Here is a 20,590-nt window from a genome sequence, read left to right as displayed (position 1 = left end):
GAGAGTTGCTTACAAGGCCTGAAATGGCAAATGGATCTCAGCCAAGGTCCTGGACCCCAGATACATTTCATCTCAGCCCACAAAACGTAGTGTTACTGCATGTCACTGGCCCCTCATATTTATCTGGTTTTGGTTTAAGACAACAGAAATGTGTCTGTCACGATTCTGGGGGCCAGAATCCACAATCACAAGGTTAGCAGTGTCATACGCCTCCCAACAGCATATGGGAGGAAGATGCTTCCCAGCCTTTTCCAGCTGCTGGTTCTTCCAGCGTCCTCAGCATTCCTTGGCTTGTAGATGCATCGCTTCAATCTCTATCTCCCACGTCTCTTTTTGGAATTATTATTGTTGTTATGTGACTGCTCTGTGTCTTTGTCAGGGTGCACAGGCTCTTCCTTGCCGCATGAGGCCTTTCTCTAGTTGCGTCGAGCAGGGGCTGCTCTCTAATTGGGGTGCACAGGCTTCTCATGGCAGTGGCTTCTCTGGACGTGAAGGTGCTCAGGTTTCAGTAGTTGCTGCCCTCGGGCTCTAGAGCGCGGGCTAAGTATTTGTGGCACTCAGGCTTAGTTCCCTCATGCCTGGTGGGCTCTTCCCGGACCAGGGATAGAACCCGTGTTGCCTGCATTGGCAGGAGGATTCTTAACCATGTAGATGTCCCCATGTCTACTCTTTTGTGTTACGACTGGGCTGCATTGCATTCCTGGTTCACAAATCTGCATCAATGGCTCTAGCGTGATCCTCTGAAGGGCAAATCGAAATTGTGAGGAAAATAGTTAACACTGAACTGCAGACAACACAGGCATGTGAGAGTTGATGAGACCTGGGGGAGCAGGGAGAGAGTTTGTTTCTGCAGAGACGAGTGAGTGAGGGCAGCAACAGCAGGACCAAGGGAAAGAAAGGCTTCTCCGAAGTCCAGGGATGATGTCTGAACGTTGGGAGTGACCCATGAAGTAGCCCCTCCCACGGCTCTCTCTCTTCTCCGCCCCGCCAGGACGGCAGTTATAAGAGCAGACTTGCTGGCCTGGCCGTGGGCCACCACCCTGTCTCTCAGCGTTCGCAGGTGGCTCAGTGGTGAAGAAGCCGCCTGCTTATGCAGGAGATGCAAATTTGATCCCTGAGTCAAGAAGATCGCCAGGAGAAGGAAATAGCAGCCCACTCCAGTATTCTTGCCTGGGAAATCCCACGGACAGAGGAGCCTGGTGGGCTACTATCCATGTGGTCGCAGAAGAGTCCAACACAGCTTAGCAACTAAACAACAATAACACCCTGCCCGCCCCCTTCTTCTCTAAGCATCCCTTTCTTCAGCTCTCTTCCAACTGTCTTCATCTGAGAGAGCCACCTGTTTCTGGCCAGGACCCCCCAACTTCATGACAGAGTCTGAATTCACCATTGGCCAGTGTGTGGTAGATAGAGAGGTGCTCACGATTGTTGTCTTATTTATTGCTGAAAACCCCTGCTTCATGAGAGCACAATGTGGACTGGAAAATGCAGGCAGGAAGGAAAGGGACCTGGAGTCTACTAAAGAAATGGCGACTGTGTCTCTTCATTCTTGGACCCGGCGTGCACGCGGTAAGGTAAATCCGTATGACTGTGTACCAAACAGCCCAAGATGCTGCTGGCTGAGCACAGTGGGTGCTCTGTCCTGGGTCCTGTAACGGTCCAGTGTGGACGCTCCTGGTCACAGGCTTCCAGGGCGTCTCTGCTCCCATCGGTGATTCAGGGACCCCGGCTCCTTCTGTCTCACCTTCTCAGGTCCCTTCATGCCCTCTCTGTTCACCTGGCAGATGGGAGACAGAGTTTGGAGGGCTGCTCGAGGGGGTTTGACATCACTTCCTGTGGAGGTTACATGCTTCACTTCCTCCCACACTGCATCAGCCAGGGATCAGTTGCCTGACCCCAATCTGTGTGTAGAGAGGCTGGGAAATGTGTTTAGATGTGGGAAGAGGATTAGGGTGAGGCAGGCGGAGCACTCACCTCAGACTGAGGGTTTCAGGGGATGCCAAAGAATTCAGTCAGTTTTGAGTGTCTTATTGATGCTTGCTTCCATTAAAGCTAGGATGTCAAATTATAATAAATTCTGGTTTTGATATAAATAAAATCTTTAAACTTAATGTGAATTTTAATAGACCTTTTCAATTTTTCAATATTTTTTCAGCTCTTCGGTATTCTGTTAAAAATTATCCATTAAATATACATGATGGACTTCCCTGACTGTTTTGTGGTTAAGACTCCCTGCTTGCACTGCAGCGGGTGCAAGTGTAATCCCTGGTTGGGGAACCAAGATCCCACATGCCGTGGGGTGTGTCCAAGAAAATATTTTTTTTAAAGCACATGAAAGCATGCACCTCAAGGCCCACACTTCTGTGTGTCTGGTAGGAAAGGGAGCTAGATCTTAAGGAACACATGAGTCTCTGCCAAACCCCTACACTTTATGCCTATTGAAAGCAAAATTATAATATAGTTGGTGGGATTTTCCATGATTATAGATTTAATATATATGATAATTACCACAAAAAGTGAACTTGGTAAAGAAAACTCTATGGTTGTGAGGTGTCTTCATGTCACTTAAAATAGTAAAATATTAATTTTAAGTAAACTGAAAAATTAAGCACATATTATCATCCTAGAGCCCAAAGTATTCTCATCCTTTACTTATTTCATCTTTTTCCTTTTTTATTTTTTGGCCTCGACACACCAAATGTGGGATCTTAGTTCCTTGTCCAGGGATCAAACCTGCGCCCCATGCACTGGAAGCAGAGTCTTAACCACTGGACTGCCAAAGAAATCCCTCATCTTTCTTCTTTGATCACCAATGCCTTTAACCCAGGACACTTTCCTCTGCATACACGCTCATTGTGGGCAAGGTCTTGGTGACATGTTGTCCTTATTACTGTTACCTGAGAGGTTTGTTATTTCCCTCTTAATTTCTTTTTAATCCCAGAGTTATTCAAGAGTGTGTCTCTTCATTTCCCGGCTTCCCTGGTGGTTCAGCAATAGAGAATCTGCCTGCCAAGGCAGGAGATGCAAGAGACACGGGTTTGATCCCTGGATCAGGAAGGTCCTCTGGAGGAGGAAATGGCAACCCACTCCAGTATTCTTGCCTGGAAAATCCCATGGACAGAGGAGCCTGGCGGGCTATAGTCCATGGGGTCACAAAAGAGTCGGACATGACTTGGTGAATAAACAACAAGAACAAAACAACTCTTCGTTTCCCAGTAAATGTAGTTAAGATTTTTTGGTCCCATTAAAAAAAAAAATCAGCCTCATGAACAGTGTATAGTTCTGTGGTTTTGGTATACTACATTATTAAGTTTTAATACTTGTGATAAAATATACACAACATAAAATTTTATATTTTAACCCTTTGTTAGTGTACAATTCAGTGGCATTCTTACACTCACAATGTTGTACAACCATCACCACTTTTTTTTTACAAGTTTTTTTTTACAAGTTTTTTTTTTTTTTAACAAGTTTTCCATTACGCCATACAGAAACTTCCTTCTTTTGCATGTAGATATTCAGTCTTCCCAGCACCATTTATTAAAGAAAACTTGTGTAGTTTTTAGTGGTTACTGTAGGATATGTGTACTTAATTTTTCAGTTTAGTTAAAATTAAAATTATTTTATCATTTCAAGTGACACGAAGACACCTCACAACCATGGAGTTTTCTTTACCACTCACTTTATGTGGTAATTATCATATGTATTGTATCTATAATCACAGAAAATCACACCAACAATGTTGTAATTTTGCTTTCTATAGTCATATATATTTTAAAGAACTTAAGAGGAGAAAACCACCTCTTCTATTCACCAGGATAATTACCATTTTTGTCACTGGTCCTGGATCCCTGAAGTTCCAAGTTTTCCTCTGATTTCATTTCTCTTCCCTGTGAAGAACTTCCCTTAGCATGTCTTTTAGAGCAGGTTTGCTGGCCATGAGTCCATTCAGTTTTTCTCTATTTCAGAACATCTATTTTTTTTGCTGGAGGTAGAATCTGGGTTGACACTGCTTTTCATTCAGCACTTTAAACATGCAGTTCTGCTGTCTTCTGTCCTCCACGGTTTCTGATGAGAAATCAGTGGTCATTTGAATCATTGTCCCCTGTATGTAGTGTTTTGTGATTCTCTGGCAACTTGCAAGATTTCTCTATCTTTAATTTTCTCTGGTTTGATTATGATGTGTCTGGATATGGTTTTCTTTGAGTTTGTCCTCTCTGGAGTTCACCGAGCTTCTTACATCTTTTTTTTTTTTTTTGCTTCTTACATCTTTAAATTGATCTCTTTCAAGCATTTGAGAAGTTTGCAGCCATTGTTTGTTCAAGTGTTTTCTTCTGCATCAATCCCTTTCTCCTCTGCTTCTAGAATTCCAGTGACACATGTGTTAGATCTTTTTATATTTTCCCCTAGGTCTATAGGCTCTGTTCATTTTTATAAATCTTATTTTTCCTGGCTGTTCAGGTTGGATAGTTTCTTTTGATCTATTTTTAAGTTTACTGACTCTTTCCTCTGTTATCTCCATTCTGCTACTGAACTCCTCCAGTTAACTTTTTGTTCCAGCAAGATCATGTTTGTCAGCTTGAATGTTTTCTTTCTTTCTTTTTTTTTTTGAAAATTAAGTCTTATTTATTTTGAAAACCAAACCACTAGGAAAATATATCACAGTCTTGAAACAGCAAACAGACAGTATTATCATTTCAAGTAGTAAGTTGGTAAAAAGACAAGGTCCTTATCAAAATGATAAGGGGCCAGAACTGGGGCAAGAACAACGCATGTAGCAAAGGCCCTGGTAAAAGTGGTATTTGGTAATGGAGGGCAGTCCCTTTATCGCTCTAAAGGAGCCACAGTTCATCCCTGAGTTGCTTACTTTTCCTCCCTTGACTTTTTTTGTTGCCAGGGGATTGTCTCAACAAAGCTCTGTTATTTCAGGAGGCAAAGTAAGCAACACTGGGTTTAGGCTTTCATTCTGTCTCATGAAAAACAGATTTTTCCAAAGCCCGTACTTCACAACCCTCTTATTTAAGTAGCTAATAGTTTCCCTTTCACTGTTCATTCCTGAATATGAGCATATAATACTGTCAAAATCCCGTTTCCCTTCAAGGCTGAGTATCACTGTAAGATTGTCTTGTCGCTTGGCTGACTCTGCTGCAGGCAGCCTCAGGGCCCACCATGGCTGCCAGTGAGAGGGAACACTTGCTTCCCTTACCAGTGTGATATCGCGTCTTACATTTCTGCAGGGTCTCCAGGCTGAATGATGTAATGTGTGAGAATTTTAAGAAACACACATCCACATCTTGATGGAGAAATGAGTACCTGCATGGACCCTTTCAAAGTTTTTATCCAAACTGCCTCTCCCAACTTTACGTCGTAACGTCATGCCCTTGTCTATAAAAGAAAAACAAGCAAAACAAACCCCCTGGAAGTCCCCTGCCCCTTTTGACATTAGTGACTGCATGGATTTTATTAGTTTGTGGAAAATGTTGTAGTGATCCTTCTGGTAAACAGCAGATGGGCAACAAATAGAAACACCTCCTTTCATACTCCACTAGACCATAAGCAGGTTACATGAACCTGCCGGCCTCTTGGTATCTGTGCAGTAAGAGAATCTGGTACCTTGGAGAGCCCTGGTTTGGGACAAGGGAGACTCCCTATTGGCAGGGGAAGTACTTGCCACATGAAATTCAGGCTCACAACAAACCTCCTGTGCTATCTGTGACCCAAATTTTAGCACCGTTTTGTTCTTTTTTTCCATTTCACTTTCTAGGATTGAAACACACAGGAACCAGCAACCAGAGGAAAGAAACACAGGCCTTAGACTTGCTGCCATCCTTACTTTCCTCATTCATCAACTCTCCTTAAAAGACCCAAATCCCCATTCCTCTTTTTAAATCAATTCCTGCCCTCAGCCCTGATGGCCACTAGCAGACAGCTATTTCCCCATGGAAGAGAGAGACTCCTTCATCTTCCTGGTCATGGTTGGGATGAGGTTCATGTGGTCATCCACACACTTGGTCACGCAGGTCTCCAGCTGCCGCTTCACGTGAAACTCCTTACTCCCTGCATCTATCGAACCTTTGGCCTTGTCATTGCAATACATAGTGCACCAGGCCAGGCGGTCCTGGAACTTCTCCAACTTGCTGGTCACCAGGGCCTGAGCTTGAGCCAGAGGTGCATGGCAGCGCTCAATGCACTGGTGCACTTGCTGCATGGATGCCTGGCTTTCCTCACAACAGGCTGCACTGCACCGGAACATAAGGCCCTGCATCTTCCGGATATTTTCCCTCTCCAGACTCTTCACCATGGAGTCCACCGCCTCCTGCACCTGGAGCTGCTGCTGCAGCTCCGCCATGGTGAACTGCGTGGTTCCCAGCTGCGCCCAGCTTGAATGTTTTCATTTGGCTCTTACGGATTTTATTTCCTGCTGAGAATGTCTGTCTTTCTATTCATTTCAAGACTGTTCACCTTTATTTCATAGAGCAAGGTTGTCATTGCTGTGTTAAAGTCTTTGTCTAGCAATTCCAACATCTGTGTCATCGAGGTGGGCATGCCTTGTGGGTTGTTGAGATTTTTCTCTTTATTTCTACTTCCAGTAACTTTGCTTTATATCCTGGACATTGTAACTATTGTTCTATGAGGTGCTGGGTCCTGTTAGAATCTTTTGGAGAGCGTTGATTGCTGTTTAGGCAATGAGTTTCCCTGAGTCTTCAGCCCAGAGTCCCAACATGCCTGCTGTGGGCTGTGGTTCCAAAGCCATTTCGATTTTCAAAAACTTGGCTGTGGAGTTTGTCCTGTGTGTGCACCCACCCCCTTCCTCTCCTTCACCCCCTGCCCCTCCACTGCCCATGAGCCACCCTGGGACTGGGGTGGGGGTCTACATCACAGTTTAGTTCACAAAGCCTTTAGTATGTTCTTTAGGATCAGTTCCATGGATGTTTATCTTAGGTGAGAACATGGGACTCCATATGCAGCTGATGGAATCCCTCTTTCAAGCTTCTTCCTCTTAAAGATAGAAAGCCCAGGTTTTAGCTTCTTCATCACTTTTTACAGGCACTTTCTGTGACTGCATCTGCCTTGCAGGGAAACAGTGAGAGGGAGGGGAGAGAGAAAAGCAAGGGAGTTCCTCCCAGGCTCCTTCAACCACAAGGTCTCCCTTTCTTAGTGTCTGTGGTCAGGGAGAAGAGTTGTTGTTGCTGTTGTTTTCTCTCTCTCTCCTAGTTTTTCTTTTTCTTTTTTAATATACATTTATTTATTTTAATTGGAGGCTAATTACTTTACAATATTGTAGTGGTTTTGCCATACATTGACATGAATCCGCCACAGGTGTACGTTTGTTCCCCATCCTGAACCCCCCCTCCCACCTCCCTCCCCATCCCATCCCTATGGGTCATCCCAGTGCACCAGCCCCGAGCACCCTGTCTCATGCATTGAACCTGGACTGGCAATTCATTTCACATATGATAATATACATGTTTCAATGCCATTTTCCCAAATCATCCCACCCTCACCCTCTCCCACAGAGTCCAAAGACTATTCTATACATCTGTGTCTCTTTTGCTGTCTTGCATATAGGGTTATCATTACCATCTTTCTAAATTCCATATATATGTGTTACTATACTGTATTAGTGTTTTTCTTTCTGGCTTACTTCACTCTGTATAATAGGCTCCAGTTTCATCCACCTCATTAGAACTGATTCAAATGTATCCTTTTTAATGGCTGAGTGATAGTCCATTGTGTATATGTACCACATCTTCCTTATCCATTCATCTGCTGATGGACATCTAGGTTGCTTCCATGTCCTGACTATTATAAACAGTGCTGCGATGAACATTGGGGTACAAGTGTCTTTTTCAATTCTAGTTTCCTTGGTGTGTATGCCCAGTAGTGGAATTGCTGGGTTATATGGCAGTTCTATTTCCATTTTTTTAAGGAATCTCCACAATCTTCTCCATAGCAGCTGTACTAGTTTGCATTTCCATCAACAATGTAAGAGGGTTCCCTTTTCTCCACACCCTCTCCAGCATTTATTGCTTGTAGACTATTGGATAGCAGCCATTCTGACTGGCGTGAAATGGTACCTCATTGTGGTTTTGATTTGCAAAGTGAAAGATGAGAGTGAAAAAGTTGGCTTAAAGCTTAACATTCAGAAAACTAAGATCATGGCTTCTGGTCCCATCACCTCATAGGAAATAGATGGGGAGACAGTGGAAATAGTGTCAGACTTTATTTTTTGGGGCTCCAAAATCACTGCAGATGGTGACTGCAACCATGAAATTAAAAGACCCTTACTCCTTGGAAAGAAAGTTATGACCAACCTAGACAGCATATTAAAAAGCAGAGACATTACTTTGCCAACAAAGGTCCATCTGGTTAAGGCTATGGTTTTTCCAGTGGTCATGTATGGATGTGAGAGTTGGACTGTGAAGAAAGCTGAGTGCCAAAAAATTGATGCTTTTGAACTGTGGTGTTGGAGAAGACTCTTGAGAGTCCCTTGGACTGCAAGGAGATCCAACCAGTCCATCCTAAAGGAGATCAGTCCTGGGTGTTCATTGGAAGGACTGATGCTGAAGCTGAAACTCCAGTACTTTGGCCACCTCATGCGAAGAGTTGACTCATTGGTAAAGACCTTGATGCTGGGAGGGATTGGCGGCAAGAGGAGAAGGGGACGACAGAGGATGAGATGGCTGGATGGCATCACCAACTCGATGGGCATGGGTTTGGGTAGACTCTGGGAGTTTGTGATGGACAGGGAGGCCTGGCATGCTGCGATTCATGGGGTCGCAAAGAGTCGGACACGACTGAGCAACTGAACTGAACTGATAATGAGTGATGTTGAGCATCTTTTCTTGTGTTTGTTAGCCATCTGTATGTCTTCTTTGGAGAAATGTCTGTGTAGTTCTTTGGCCCATTTTTTGATTGGGTGGTTTATTTTTCTGGAATTGAGCTGCAGGAGTTGCTTGTATATTTTTGAGATTAATTATTTGTCAGTTGCTTCATTTGCTATTATTTTCTCCCATTCTGAAGGCTGTCTTTTTACCTTGCTTATAGTTTCCTTTGTTGTGCCAAAGCTTTTAAGTTTAATTAGGTCCCATTTGTTTATTTTTGCTTTTATTTCCAATACTCTGGGAGGTGGGTCATAGAGGATCTTGCTGTGATTTATGTCGGAGAGTGTTTTGTCTGTTTTCCTCTAGGAGTTTTATAGTTTCTGGTCTTATGTTTAGATCTTTAATCCATTTTGAGTTTATTTTTGCATATGGTGTTAGAAAGTATTCTAGTTTCATTCTTTCACAAGTGGTTGACCAGTTTTCCCAGCACCACTTGTTAAAGAGATTGTCTTTTCTTCATTGTATATTCTTGCCTCTTTGTCAAAGATAAGGTGTCCATAGGTGCGTGGATTTATCTCTGGGCTTTCTATTTTGTTCCACTGATCTATATTTCTTTGTGCCAGTACCATACTGTCTTGATGACTGTGGCTTTGTAGTAGAGCCTGAAGTCAGGCAGGTTGATTCCTCCAGTTCCATTCTTCTTTCTCAAGATTGCTTTGACTATTTGAGGTTTTTTGTATTTCCATACAAATTATGAAATTATTTGTTCTAGTTCTGTGAAAAATACCGTTGGTAGCTTCATAGGGATTGCATTGAATCTATAGATTGCTTTGGGTAGTATACTCATATTCACTATATTGATTCTTCCAATCCATGAACATGGTATATTCTTCCATCTATGTGTGTCCTCTTTGATTTCTTTCACCAGTGTTTTATAGTTTTCTATATATAGGTCTTTTGTTTCTTTATGTAGATATATTCCTAAGTATTTTATTCTTTTCATTGCAATGGTGAATGGAATTTTTTCCTTAATTTCTCTTTCTGTTTTCTCATTGTTAGTGTATAGGAATGCAAGGGATTTCTGTGTGTTAATTTTATATCCTGCAACTTTACTATATTTATTGATTAGCTCTAGTAATTTTATGGTGGAGTCTTTAGGGTTTTCTATGTAGAGGATCATGTCATCTGCAAACAATGAGAGTTTTAGTTCTTCTTTTCCAATCTGGATTCCTTTTATTTCTTTTTCTGCTCTGATTGCTGTGGCCAAAACTTCCAAAGCTATGTTGAATAGTAGTGGTGAGAGTGGGCACTCTTGTCTTGTTCCTGACTTTAGGGGAAATGCTTTCAATTTTTCACCATTGAGGATAATGTTTGCTGAGGGTTTGTCATATATAGCTTTTATTATGTTGAGGTGTGTTCCTCCTATTCCTGCTTTCTGGAGGGTTTTTATCATAAATGGATGTTGGATTTTGTCAAAGGCTTTCTCTGTATCTATTGAGATAATCATATGGTTTTTATCTTTCAATTTGTTAATGTGGTGTATTATGTTGATTGATTTGTGGATATTGAAGAATCCTTGCATCCCTGGGATAAAACCCACTTGGTCATGCATAATGTATGATCTTTTTAATATGTTGTTGGATTCTGATATTGGCCTGTGGTTTTCTTTTTTTGTGGTGTCTTTGTCTGGTTTTGGTATTAGGGTGATGGTGGCCTCACAGAATGAGTTTGGAAGTTTACATTCCTCTGCAATTTTCTGGAAGAGTTTGAGTAGGAACATAGACCTGAGTTTCAATATACAGGCCAGAAAATTGCAGAGGAAGCTAAACTCCCAAACTCATTCTATGAGGCCACCATCACCCTAATTCCAAAACCTGACAAAGATGCCACAAAAAAAGAAAACTATAGGCCAATATCACTGATGAACATAGATGCAAAAATCCTTAACAAAATTCTAGCAAACAGAATCCAACAACATATTAAAAAGATCATACATTTATCATAAATGGACACTTCATTGCACTCTAGAGGGAAGGAATTCAGCTCCATGCAACAGAACACTGACACAAGCTTCCCTAACCAGGAAATCTTGACAAGCCACCCATCCAACCCCACCCACAGTGAGGAACCTCCACAATAAAAAGGAAACACAGCTTTCGGCTTTCGGCTAGGAGGAGGCGAAGGTGCAACTTTCTTCGGTCGTCCCGAATTCAGGTTCATCCGACACCAGCCGCCTCCACCATGCCCCCTAAGTTTGACCCCAACGAGATCAAAGTCGTGTACCTGAGGTGCACCGGTGGGGAAGTCGGTGCCACGTCTGCCCTGGCCCCCAAGATCGGCCCCTTGGGCCTGTCTCCAAAAAAGGTCGGTGATGACATAGCCAAGGCAACTGGTGATTGGAAGGGTCTGAGGATTACAGTGAAACTGACCATTCAGAACAGACAAGCTCAGATTGAGGTGGTACCTTCTGCTTCTGCCCTGATCATCAAAGCCCTCAAGGAACCACCAAGGGACAGAAAGAAGCAGAAAAACATTAAGCACAGTGGAAACATCACTTTTGATGAGATCATCAACATTGCCCGGCAGATGCGGCACCGGTCTCTAGCTAGAGAACTTTCTGGAACCATTAAAGAGATCCTGGGGACCGCCCAGTCTGTGGGCTGCAATGTTGATGGCCGCCACCCTCATGACATCATAGATGATATCAACAGTGGTGCAGTGGAGTGCCCAGCTAGTTAAGAACTGCAAAGGAAAAAGAAAAATAAAGGATCATTTGACAACCAAAAAAAAAAAAAGGAAACACAAACTGCAAGAATACAGAAAGGCCACCTCAAACACAGCAACATAAATAAGATGAAAAGGCAGAGAAATGCCCAGCAGGTAAAGGAACAGCATAAATGCCCACCAAACCAAACCAAAGAGGAAGATACAGTGAATCTACCTGGTAAAGAATTCTGAATAATGATAATGAAAATGATCCAAAGTCTTGAAAGAAAATTGGAGTTACAGATAAATAGCCTGGAGACAAGGATCGAGAAGATGCAAGAAAGGTTTAACAAAGACCTAGAAGAAATTTTAAAAAGTCAATATATAATGAATAATGCAATAAATGAGATCAAAAACACTCTGTAGGGAACCAACAATAGAATAATGGGGGCGGAAGATAGGATAAGTGAGGTAGAAGATAGAATGGTAGAAATAAATGAAGCAGAGAGGAAAAAAGAAAAAAGAATTAAAAGAAATGAGGACAACCTCAGAGACCTCTGGGATGATGTTAAATGCCCCAACATTCAAATCATAGGAGTCCCAGAAGAAGAAGACAAAAAGAAAGACCATGAGAAAATACTTGAGGAGATAATAGTTGAAAACTTCTTAAAATGGGGAAGTCCCAAGTCCAAGAAACCCAGAGAGTCCCAAACAGGATAAACCCAAGGCAAAACACCCCAAGGCACATATTAATTAAATTAACAAAGATCAAACACAAAGAACAAATATTAAAAGCAGCAAGGGAAAAACAACAAATAACACACAGGGTATTCCCATAAGGATAACAGCTGATCTTTCAATAGAAACTCTTCAGGCCAGAAGGGAATGGCAGGACATACTTAAAGTGATGAATGTGAAAAACCTACAGCCCAGATTACTGTACCCAGCAAGGATCTCATTCAAATATGAAGGAGGAATAAAAAGCTTTACAGACAAGCAAAAGTTGAGAGAATTCAGCACCACCAAACCAGCTCTTCAACAAATGCTAAAGGATCTTCTATAGACAGGAAACACAGAAAGGGTGTATAAACTCAAACCCAAAACAACAAAGTAAATGGCAATGGGATCATACTTATCAATAATTACCTTAAATGTAAATGGGTTGAATGCCCCAACCAAAAGACAAAGTCTGTCTGAGTGGATACAAAAACAAGACCCCTATATATGTTGTCTACAAGAGACCCACCTCAAAACAAGGGACACGTACAGACTGAAAGTGAAGGCCTGGAAAAAGATATTCCATGCAAATAGAGACCAAAAGAAAGCAGGAGTAGCAACACTCATTAAATAGACTTTAAAATAAAGGCTGTGAAAAGAGACAAAGAAGGACACTACATAATGATCAAAGGATCAATCCAAGAAGAAGATATAACAATTATAAATATATATGCACCCAATATAGGAGCACTGCAGTATGTAAGGCAAATGCTAACAAGTATGAAAGGGGAAATTAACAATAACACAATAATAGTGGGAGACTTTAATACCCACTTACACCTATGGATAAATCAACTAAACAGAAAATTAACAAGGAAACACAAACTTTAAATGATACAATAGACCAGTTAGACCTAATTGATATCTATAGGACATTTCACCCCCAAACAATGAATTTCACCCTTTTCTCAAGTGCACACGGAACCTTCTCCAGGATAGATCACATCCTGGGCCATAAATCTAGCCCTGGTAAATTTAAAAAAATTGAAATCATTCCAAGCATCTTTTCTGACCACAATGCAGTAAGATTAGATTTCAATTACAGGAGAAAAACTATTAAAAATTCCAACATATGGAGGCTGAACAACACGCTGCTGAACAACCAACAAATCACAGAAGAAATCAAAAAAGAAATCAAAATATGCATAGAACCGAATGAAAATGAACACACAACAACCCCAAACCTATGGGACACTGTAAAAGCAGTGCTAAGGGGAAGGTTCATAGCAATACAGGCTTACCTCAAGAAACAAGAAAAAAGTCAAATAAATAACCTAACTCTACACCTAAAGCAACTAGAAATGGAAGAAATGAAGAACCCCAGGGTTAGTAGAAGGAAAGAAATCTTAAAAATTAAGGCAGGAATAAATGCAAAAGAAACAAAAGAGACCACAGCAAAAATCAACAAAGCCAAAAGCTGGTTCTTTGAGAAGATAAATAAAATTGACAAACCATTAGCCAGACTCATCAAGAAACAAAGGGAGAAGAATCAAATCAACAAAATTAGAGAGATCACAACAGACAACACAGAAATACAACGGATCATAAGAGACTACTATCAGCTACTATTTGCCAATAAAATGGACAAGTCAGAAGAAATGGACAAATTCTTAGAAAAGTACAACTTTCCAAAACTGAGCCAGGAAGAAATAGAAAAGCTTAACAGACCCATCACAAGCACAGAAATTTAAACTAATCAGAAATCTTCCAGCAAGCTAAAGCCCAGGACCAGACGGCTTCACAGCTGAATTCTACCAAAAACTTAGAGAAGAGCTAACACCTATCCCTCTTCTAGTTTTTCTCACAGTGGCCATGACTGCTCTGTGACTGGGTTACCCCTACTGCATGAGCGTGCTTCTTTGGGTCTTAACCCAGGGCAGGGTGGGGTGCAATTACAAATAAAACCACGATTTTCCTTCTAGTCTGTCTGTCGTAGTCCTCTGATCAGTAAAGGAGGGTTTCTGTTGGAGTTTTTCTTCCTGTGTCTGCTGTGCAGTTCTGGGATTCAGGATGCTCTGAGTCTGGGATGAGAGACACGGGAGGATAAAACAAAACCAAACCATAAACTCACCACCATACCTTTCCATGAGTTCTGATTTCTCTCTCCCAATCTCCTGTAACTGATTTTTCAGAGTCCTCCAATAATTCCATGTATTCTGTCCAGGGCTTTAGTGGTTATCAGTGGGGGAGAGACAGGGTGGAGTGTGTTTACTCACCTAACTAGACCTGGGACTCCTACCTTGGTATTTTCAATCACACAAATTAGGCATCATGTTACTCTTTTATAAGCTCAGTATTACTTTTGATTTACCTGTATGCTTGCTTCTTTTTTCTCACCATTCTCTTTTGTACCTCAGAGCTTGCTTCTTTCTGTTATTTCTTATTTTGTTTATAAATATCTTTATTTTACTAATGTTCTTGAAAATAGCTTATTTGGGTACATAATTCAAGGTTGACATAGTTTTTTTTTCTCAACACTTCAAAGATAACTTTGCACTTTCTTTTGGGTTCTGGTGAGAAGTTAGTTGTCTGTTTGTGGTGCTTCTATGGATACTGGGTTTTTTATTTTGCTTACTATTAACACCTCCTCTTTGGTTTTGGTATTTTACCATTAAACTAGAATGTTTCTGGCTGTGACTTCTTTTTACTTATTATGCTTGGAATTTATTGGGCTTCCTGAGTCAATACTAGAAAATCTGTTGTCTCATCAAATACTGTTTATTTCCCAGTTTCTCGAGTCCATATTTCTGAGGTCGTATTATTTGACACATCAGGCCTTTTTCACTCTGTCCTTTGTTGTTGTTGTTCAGTTGCTGAGTTGTGTCTGACTCTTGCAATCCCATGGACTGCAGCTCACCAGGCTTCCCTGCCCTTCACTATCTCCCGGAATTTGCTCAAACTCATGGCCATTGAGTCAGTGATGTTATCCAACCATCTCATTCTCTGCTGCCCCTGCCTCATCCTGCCCTCAATCTTTCCCAGCATGAAGGTCTTTTCCAGTGAGTCAGCTCTTCCCATCAGGCAGCCAAGATTTTGGAGCTTCAGCATCAGTCCTTCCAGTGAATATTCGGGGTTGATTGCCTTTAGAATTGACTGGTTTGATCCCCTCGCTCTCCAAGGGACTCTCAAGAGTCTTCTCCAGCACCACAATTCAAAAGCATCAATTCTTTGACACTCAACCTTCTTTATGGTCCAATTATAACATCTCTACATGACTACTAGAAAAACCATAGCTTTTTATTTTATATTTGTCCTTTATATTTGACTTTTTTTCTTCCTTTGTATCTTCCTTCTCTGTGCATCCAGGCTGCCTTCTGACAATTTTATCTCCCACTGTATTTAATTTGCTGTGTAACTTATCCATTTACTATTTTATTTCAATGTTTATATTTTACATTTGAAGAGTTTCTATTTGTGCTTCCCCCCACCCCCACCCCACCCCACCCCGCAAACCTGCCTGGTCAGTTTTAAATTGATTTAAATTGATTTATGATTTAAATTTATTTATGATTTATGATTTAAATTGATTGATGATTTAAATTTAAATCATACTTCCAATATCTTATTTCCTTACACCTATTGATTTATGAACAGTGTCAGATAATACTAATATTAGCAGCCTTTAAAGCTCTAACTCTGCAGTTAATTGTTTCTGTAGTTCTTTTGCTCATGATCACTTGTGTTGTTGTGTTTGATGATTTTTTAAATTTATATTTCATCCTATTTGGAACTTGATCCTTGTGAATTCTTTGAGACCTTGGTGCTGTGCCCTCCTCCAGAGGTGATCTTTATTTACATCTGCTGGGTGCAAGTGTACAACCATCTAGGGCCACTTTATTACATTTTGGGCTTATATTTTTCAACAGGCATTGTAAATTTTGGCCCAACTCCCAACCCCACGACCCCCACAGGGGCTCCCAGGATGCTCTTCTCACCCGGCGGAGCTGGCGTCCTCTGCAGTGGGACCTCCAGGGAACCCTTGGGTGCCCGCCCCAAATGACCGCTTCCCGGCGGGTGTCAGTAGCGCCACCTAGTGGTGCCCCACGGCTGGCTTTGGGCACCCGGTTCAAGATTCTTTATTAGCTTGGTTGCAGAGTAATTGTGATTTCAGACCTTGAATTTTAAATTATTATAACTAGGCTCAAACACATATTTATTAATCAAAATAGGAACCATTAAAATCAACACATTTTTGCCGACGAGAAATAAAGTGATTTATTCCTGTAGCGTAAAGATGCTTGAAGAAGTGGTCATTGGTTGGTGAGGGGTCAGTTGAGTATGATGGATCAGTCTAAACTTCGTAGCCCAGTTGGTTCAACTTTTGAAGCGTTGGTTGTGCGACGTGTGTGCGACGTGTGGTCAGGCATTGTCGTGGAGAAGAATTGGGGCCATTCTGTTGACCAATGCCGGCTGCATGTGTTGCAGTGTTCAGTGCATCTCATCGATTTGTTGAGCATACTTCTCAGATGGAATGGTTTCACTGGGATTTAGAAAGCTATAGTGGATCAGACAGGCAGCAGCCCACCATCAGTGACCATGACCTTTTCTTTTGGTGCAAGTTTAGCTTTGGGCAGTGATTTGTAGCTTCTTCTCAGTCCAGCCACTGAGCTGGTCATCGCCAGTTGTCATGTAAAATCCACTTTTCATTGCAGGTCACAATCTGATTGAGAAGTGGTTCATTGTTGTTGCACAGAATAAGAGAAGATGACACTTCTAAATGACAATCTTTAAAATTTTTGTTCAGCTCATGAGGCACACGCTTATTGAGCTTTTCCACTTTTCCAATTTGCTTCAAACGCAGAATGACCATAGAATGGTCAATGTTGAGTTCTTCGCCAACTTCTCATGTAGTTTTAAGAGGATCAGCTTCAATGATTGCTCTAACTGGTCAATGTCAACATCCGATGGCCGGCCACTACACTGCTCATCTTCCAGGTTCTGGTCTCCTTTGCAATACTTCTTGAACCACCACTGTGTTGTTCCTGAGCCAAATGTGTTGTTGATGTTTTGAGATGTCTCCACTGTTTTATGACCCATTTTGAACTCAAATAAGAAAATCTCTCAAATATGCTTTTTGTCTAACATCATATCCATAGTCTAAAATACATGTAAAATAAACAACAAGTAATTAGTCATTAGCAAAAAAAAAAAATAAAGTGAGAAATGTGTATTAAAATGATGTACAACATAACCACGTTTACTTAAGAATGTATTCCAATATCAAATGGCAAATTTCACAAGGCAAAAACCTCAATTACTTTTGTACCAACCTAAATACAATACTTTATGTCATTGTCCCTGCTGTGATAACAATTTTAATCTTATTTCTGTGTACATGACTTGCTCTCACTTGGAAAGTTCTTAAGAGTTTTCTTTGTCTTTGATGTACTTATCTTTTGTTATAAGGCATCTACATGTTTCTCTTACTTCTCCTAGTTGGTATTCAACAGGGCCATGCAATCAAGTAATTTCTCTTTTTAAATTAAATAAAGTGACTTTAGTAAATTCTGGGAAATTAGTTTCCGTTTGTATCAGTCAGGGGAGCAGACAGATGACACTCTCAAATGGAGGGACTGGAGGGGAGTTTAAAAGGGATCATTTCCAAAGGAGTGGGAAGGATTATGGGATGCCGGCAGAGAAGGTGGAGCACATTGGACGGGCAAGGGTGGAGTCCCTGTTGCCCGTATGCTTGAAGGAGCAAAGAGAGGGAACAATTACCAGAACGGGGAATAAGTAGCCCCAGTTATAGTGAGAGGGACGTTGGTGGAGGAGAACAGCAACCCAGGGTGCTTCAGTGAGGAGGGTGGTCTTCTCCCCTTGATCAGCAGGTGCCTTCCACTGGCAGGTCCCAGGAGGAAGCCAGGGGGCAAGGGCACCTGGGTGACGTGGTCCATAGGAATCAGCCTCCTGGGGAGTGTAAGGTGGAAAAGTTGGGAGAGTGGATGTGTGGGAGAAGCAGCAAATGGGAATCTTAGCATTTTTTTTTCCTCCTTAATTCAAGCAGTTTAATAGGCTTTTTTTTTTTTTTTTTTTTTTTTGGCTGTGCTTGGTCTTTGTTGCTGCCTGGGCTTTTCTCTAGTTGCAGCAAGTGGGGGCTACTCTCTAGTTGCGGTGCTTGGGTTTCTTGTGGCTTCTTTTGTTGCAGAGCACAGGCTCTAGGCTATGAAGCCTTCAGTGATTGTGGTTCCCGGGCTCTAGAACACAGGTTCAATAGTTGTGGTGCACAGGCTTAGTCACTTTGAGGCATGTGGGATCTTCCTGGATCAGGGATTGAACCCATGTCTCCTGCATTGGTTGGCGGATTCTTTACCACTGCGCCACCAGGGAAGGCCCTTAATAGACTTCTTTAAAGAGCAGTTTTAGGTTTACCAAAAATTATCCCAAAATACAAAGAGTTCTGAGCATGAGCCTCAACTTCTCCTGCTAAAAAAACTCTTTAAGGGTTTCCTATGACATGAAAGATCAAACCTTTAAAGCCATGGCCTTCAGTGTCCGTGCTTATTTCACCTTCCTCACCCCTCCCTTCATCTCCCCATCCTTCCCCTTGTTCTCTGGGTCCAGGCAACCTGCTGCTCTTCCAGTTCTTCACACTTTCATGCAGCTTCCTGCCAGAAGGCACTTGTCTGATGTTTGCATTACCTGAAACTCCTCTCCTCTCTAATCCACTTTCTCCTGTTACTAACTCCTGTGGCTTCTTCAGACTTTAACACAAATATCACCACCTCAGGGAAGTTTTCCTGATCCCCCAAACCTGATCACTGTAACTTGTTATGCACTTGGTTATGTATTTAACATTGATCACAGTTTATCTTTTTTTTTTTTCCCTTGAAGTATAGTTGGTTTACAACATTATGTTAGTTTCTGGTCTACAGCAAAGTGATTCAGTTATACATATATACTTTTTCAGATTCTTTTCCATTATACTTTATTACAAGATTTTTTTTAAAATTATGTATGTATTTATTTCTGGTTGTGCTGGGTCTTTGTTGCTGCACGGACTTTCCTCTAGTTGCGGCAAATGGGGGCTACTCTCTAGTTGTGGTGTGCTGGCTTCTTATCGTGGTGACTTCTCTTGTTGCAGAGCACGGGCTCTCAGACGCTCGGGCTTCAGTAGTTGCGACATGTAAGCTCGGTAGTTACGGCCCCCCCGGGCTCTAGAGCACAACAGGTTCAATAGTTGGGGCACTCGGGCTTAGTTGCTCTATGGCATGTGGGGTCTTCCTGGATCAACGATGAAACCCACGTCTCCTGCATTGGCAGGCAGATTCTTTACCACCGAGCCAGCAGGGAAGCCCCACAAGATACTGAATTTAGTTCCCCGCGCTATACAGTAAGACCTGTTGTTTATCTATTTTATATATAGTAGTTTGTGTCTGCTAATTCCAAACTCCTAATTTATCTCTCCTCCGTCTTTCCCCTTTGGTAACCACAAGTTTGTTTCCTATGCCTGAGAATCTGTTTTTGTTCTGCAAACAAGTTCATTTGTATCATCTTTTTAGATTCCACATATAAGTAACATCACCTCCCGGCCAGCTGCAGTGGGTGGGGGTGGGACTGAGGGACCCACCACGAAGCGGTCGGGGGCGGGGGGGGGGGGGTGGTGAGCGTTGCTTTGTTTCCTATAGTCATAAGGTGTCTGCTCCCTCCCAGTACCATAACTGCATCTTAGGAGGTCAAGAAGAGAAAGAGAAAAGGGCAAAAGTCTCACCAGCCAAGTCTCTCTGCCTGTCAGAGCACTTTCCTGAAGCCCAACTCAGAAATGTCACTGGCTTGAAGTATGTCACATGGCATAACCCCTAGTTGTGAGGAAGTCTGAGAAATGTGGCTTTTTCACCAAGTACTTTTTTGAGGGGATTCACATACAGGCTTTATTTACTTTCTAGCCTCCATAACACACTAGGTTCATTTTACAGAAAATAAAAATATGTGAATTTATAAAATGATCTGAAAGAAGGAACATAATAATTGGACCAGAAATACAGTCCCTAAGGAAACAGCAATAACAATGCTTAATTTTGGAAATGTAATTTTCCCTAATGTAATTAATTCCTGTTTATGATTCATGAACTCTTCCTTAATTTCCTGCTGCAATACGATTCTGTACCATTCATGTATCAAGCAGAAAAGCTCCTAGCTACCCTGTGTGCACAGAGACTGTCTATAAATATTTCTGTAGTCAGTTTCATTTGCTTTGCCCGGATTCGTTGGCTGACTGGCAATGCCTTGATTCATTACAGGGCAGATTCTCAGGAAGCCTTGATCATCCTTAATCGGATTCACGG

At 41.8% G+C, this 20,590-nt stretch overlaps 2 protein-coding genes across 4 annotated transcripts in view; one reads left to right on the top strand and one right to left on the bottom strand.

Annotated features, from left to right (window-relative positions):
- The window catches only part of LOC122701865 (60S ribosomal protein L12-like), a 144,841-nt gene extending 133,221 nt beyond the window's left edge, over positions 1-11,620 (top strand). For 2 of the 3 annotated variants that reach the window (XM_043915268.1, XM_043915270.1), the window contains one exon: positions 11,040-11,620. In XM_043915268.1, the coding sequence (XP_043771203.1) occupies positions 11,040-11,564 (525 nt within the window). In that variant the 3' untranslated portion in view covers positions 11,565-11,620. Of the gene's footprint in view, positions 1-11,008 lie in introns of all 3 variants that reach the window. The other variant, XM_043915269.1, reaches the window with a different exon arrangement.
- LOC122701867 (protein FAM136A-like) lies at positions 5,930-6,349 on the bottom strand. Its single transcript, XM_043915271.1, has one exon. It carries the CDS (start codon positions 6,347-6,349, stop codon positions 5,930-5,932), a length of 420 nt encoding a protein of 139 aa, XP_043771206.1.
- Positions 11,621-20,590: the final 8,970 nt, after the last annotated feature.

Source organism: Cervus elaphus, chromosome 10 (genome assembly GCF_910594005.1).
Source record: "Cervus elaphus chromosome 10, mCerEla1.1, whole genome shotgun sequence".
Classification (NCBI taxonomy): Eukaryota; Metazoa; Chordata; class Mammalia; order Artiodactyla; family Cervidae; genus Cervus; species Cervus elaphus.
Note: the sequence above shows the minus strand (reverse complement) of the source record. Positions and strands in the feature narration are given on the sequence as shown.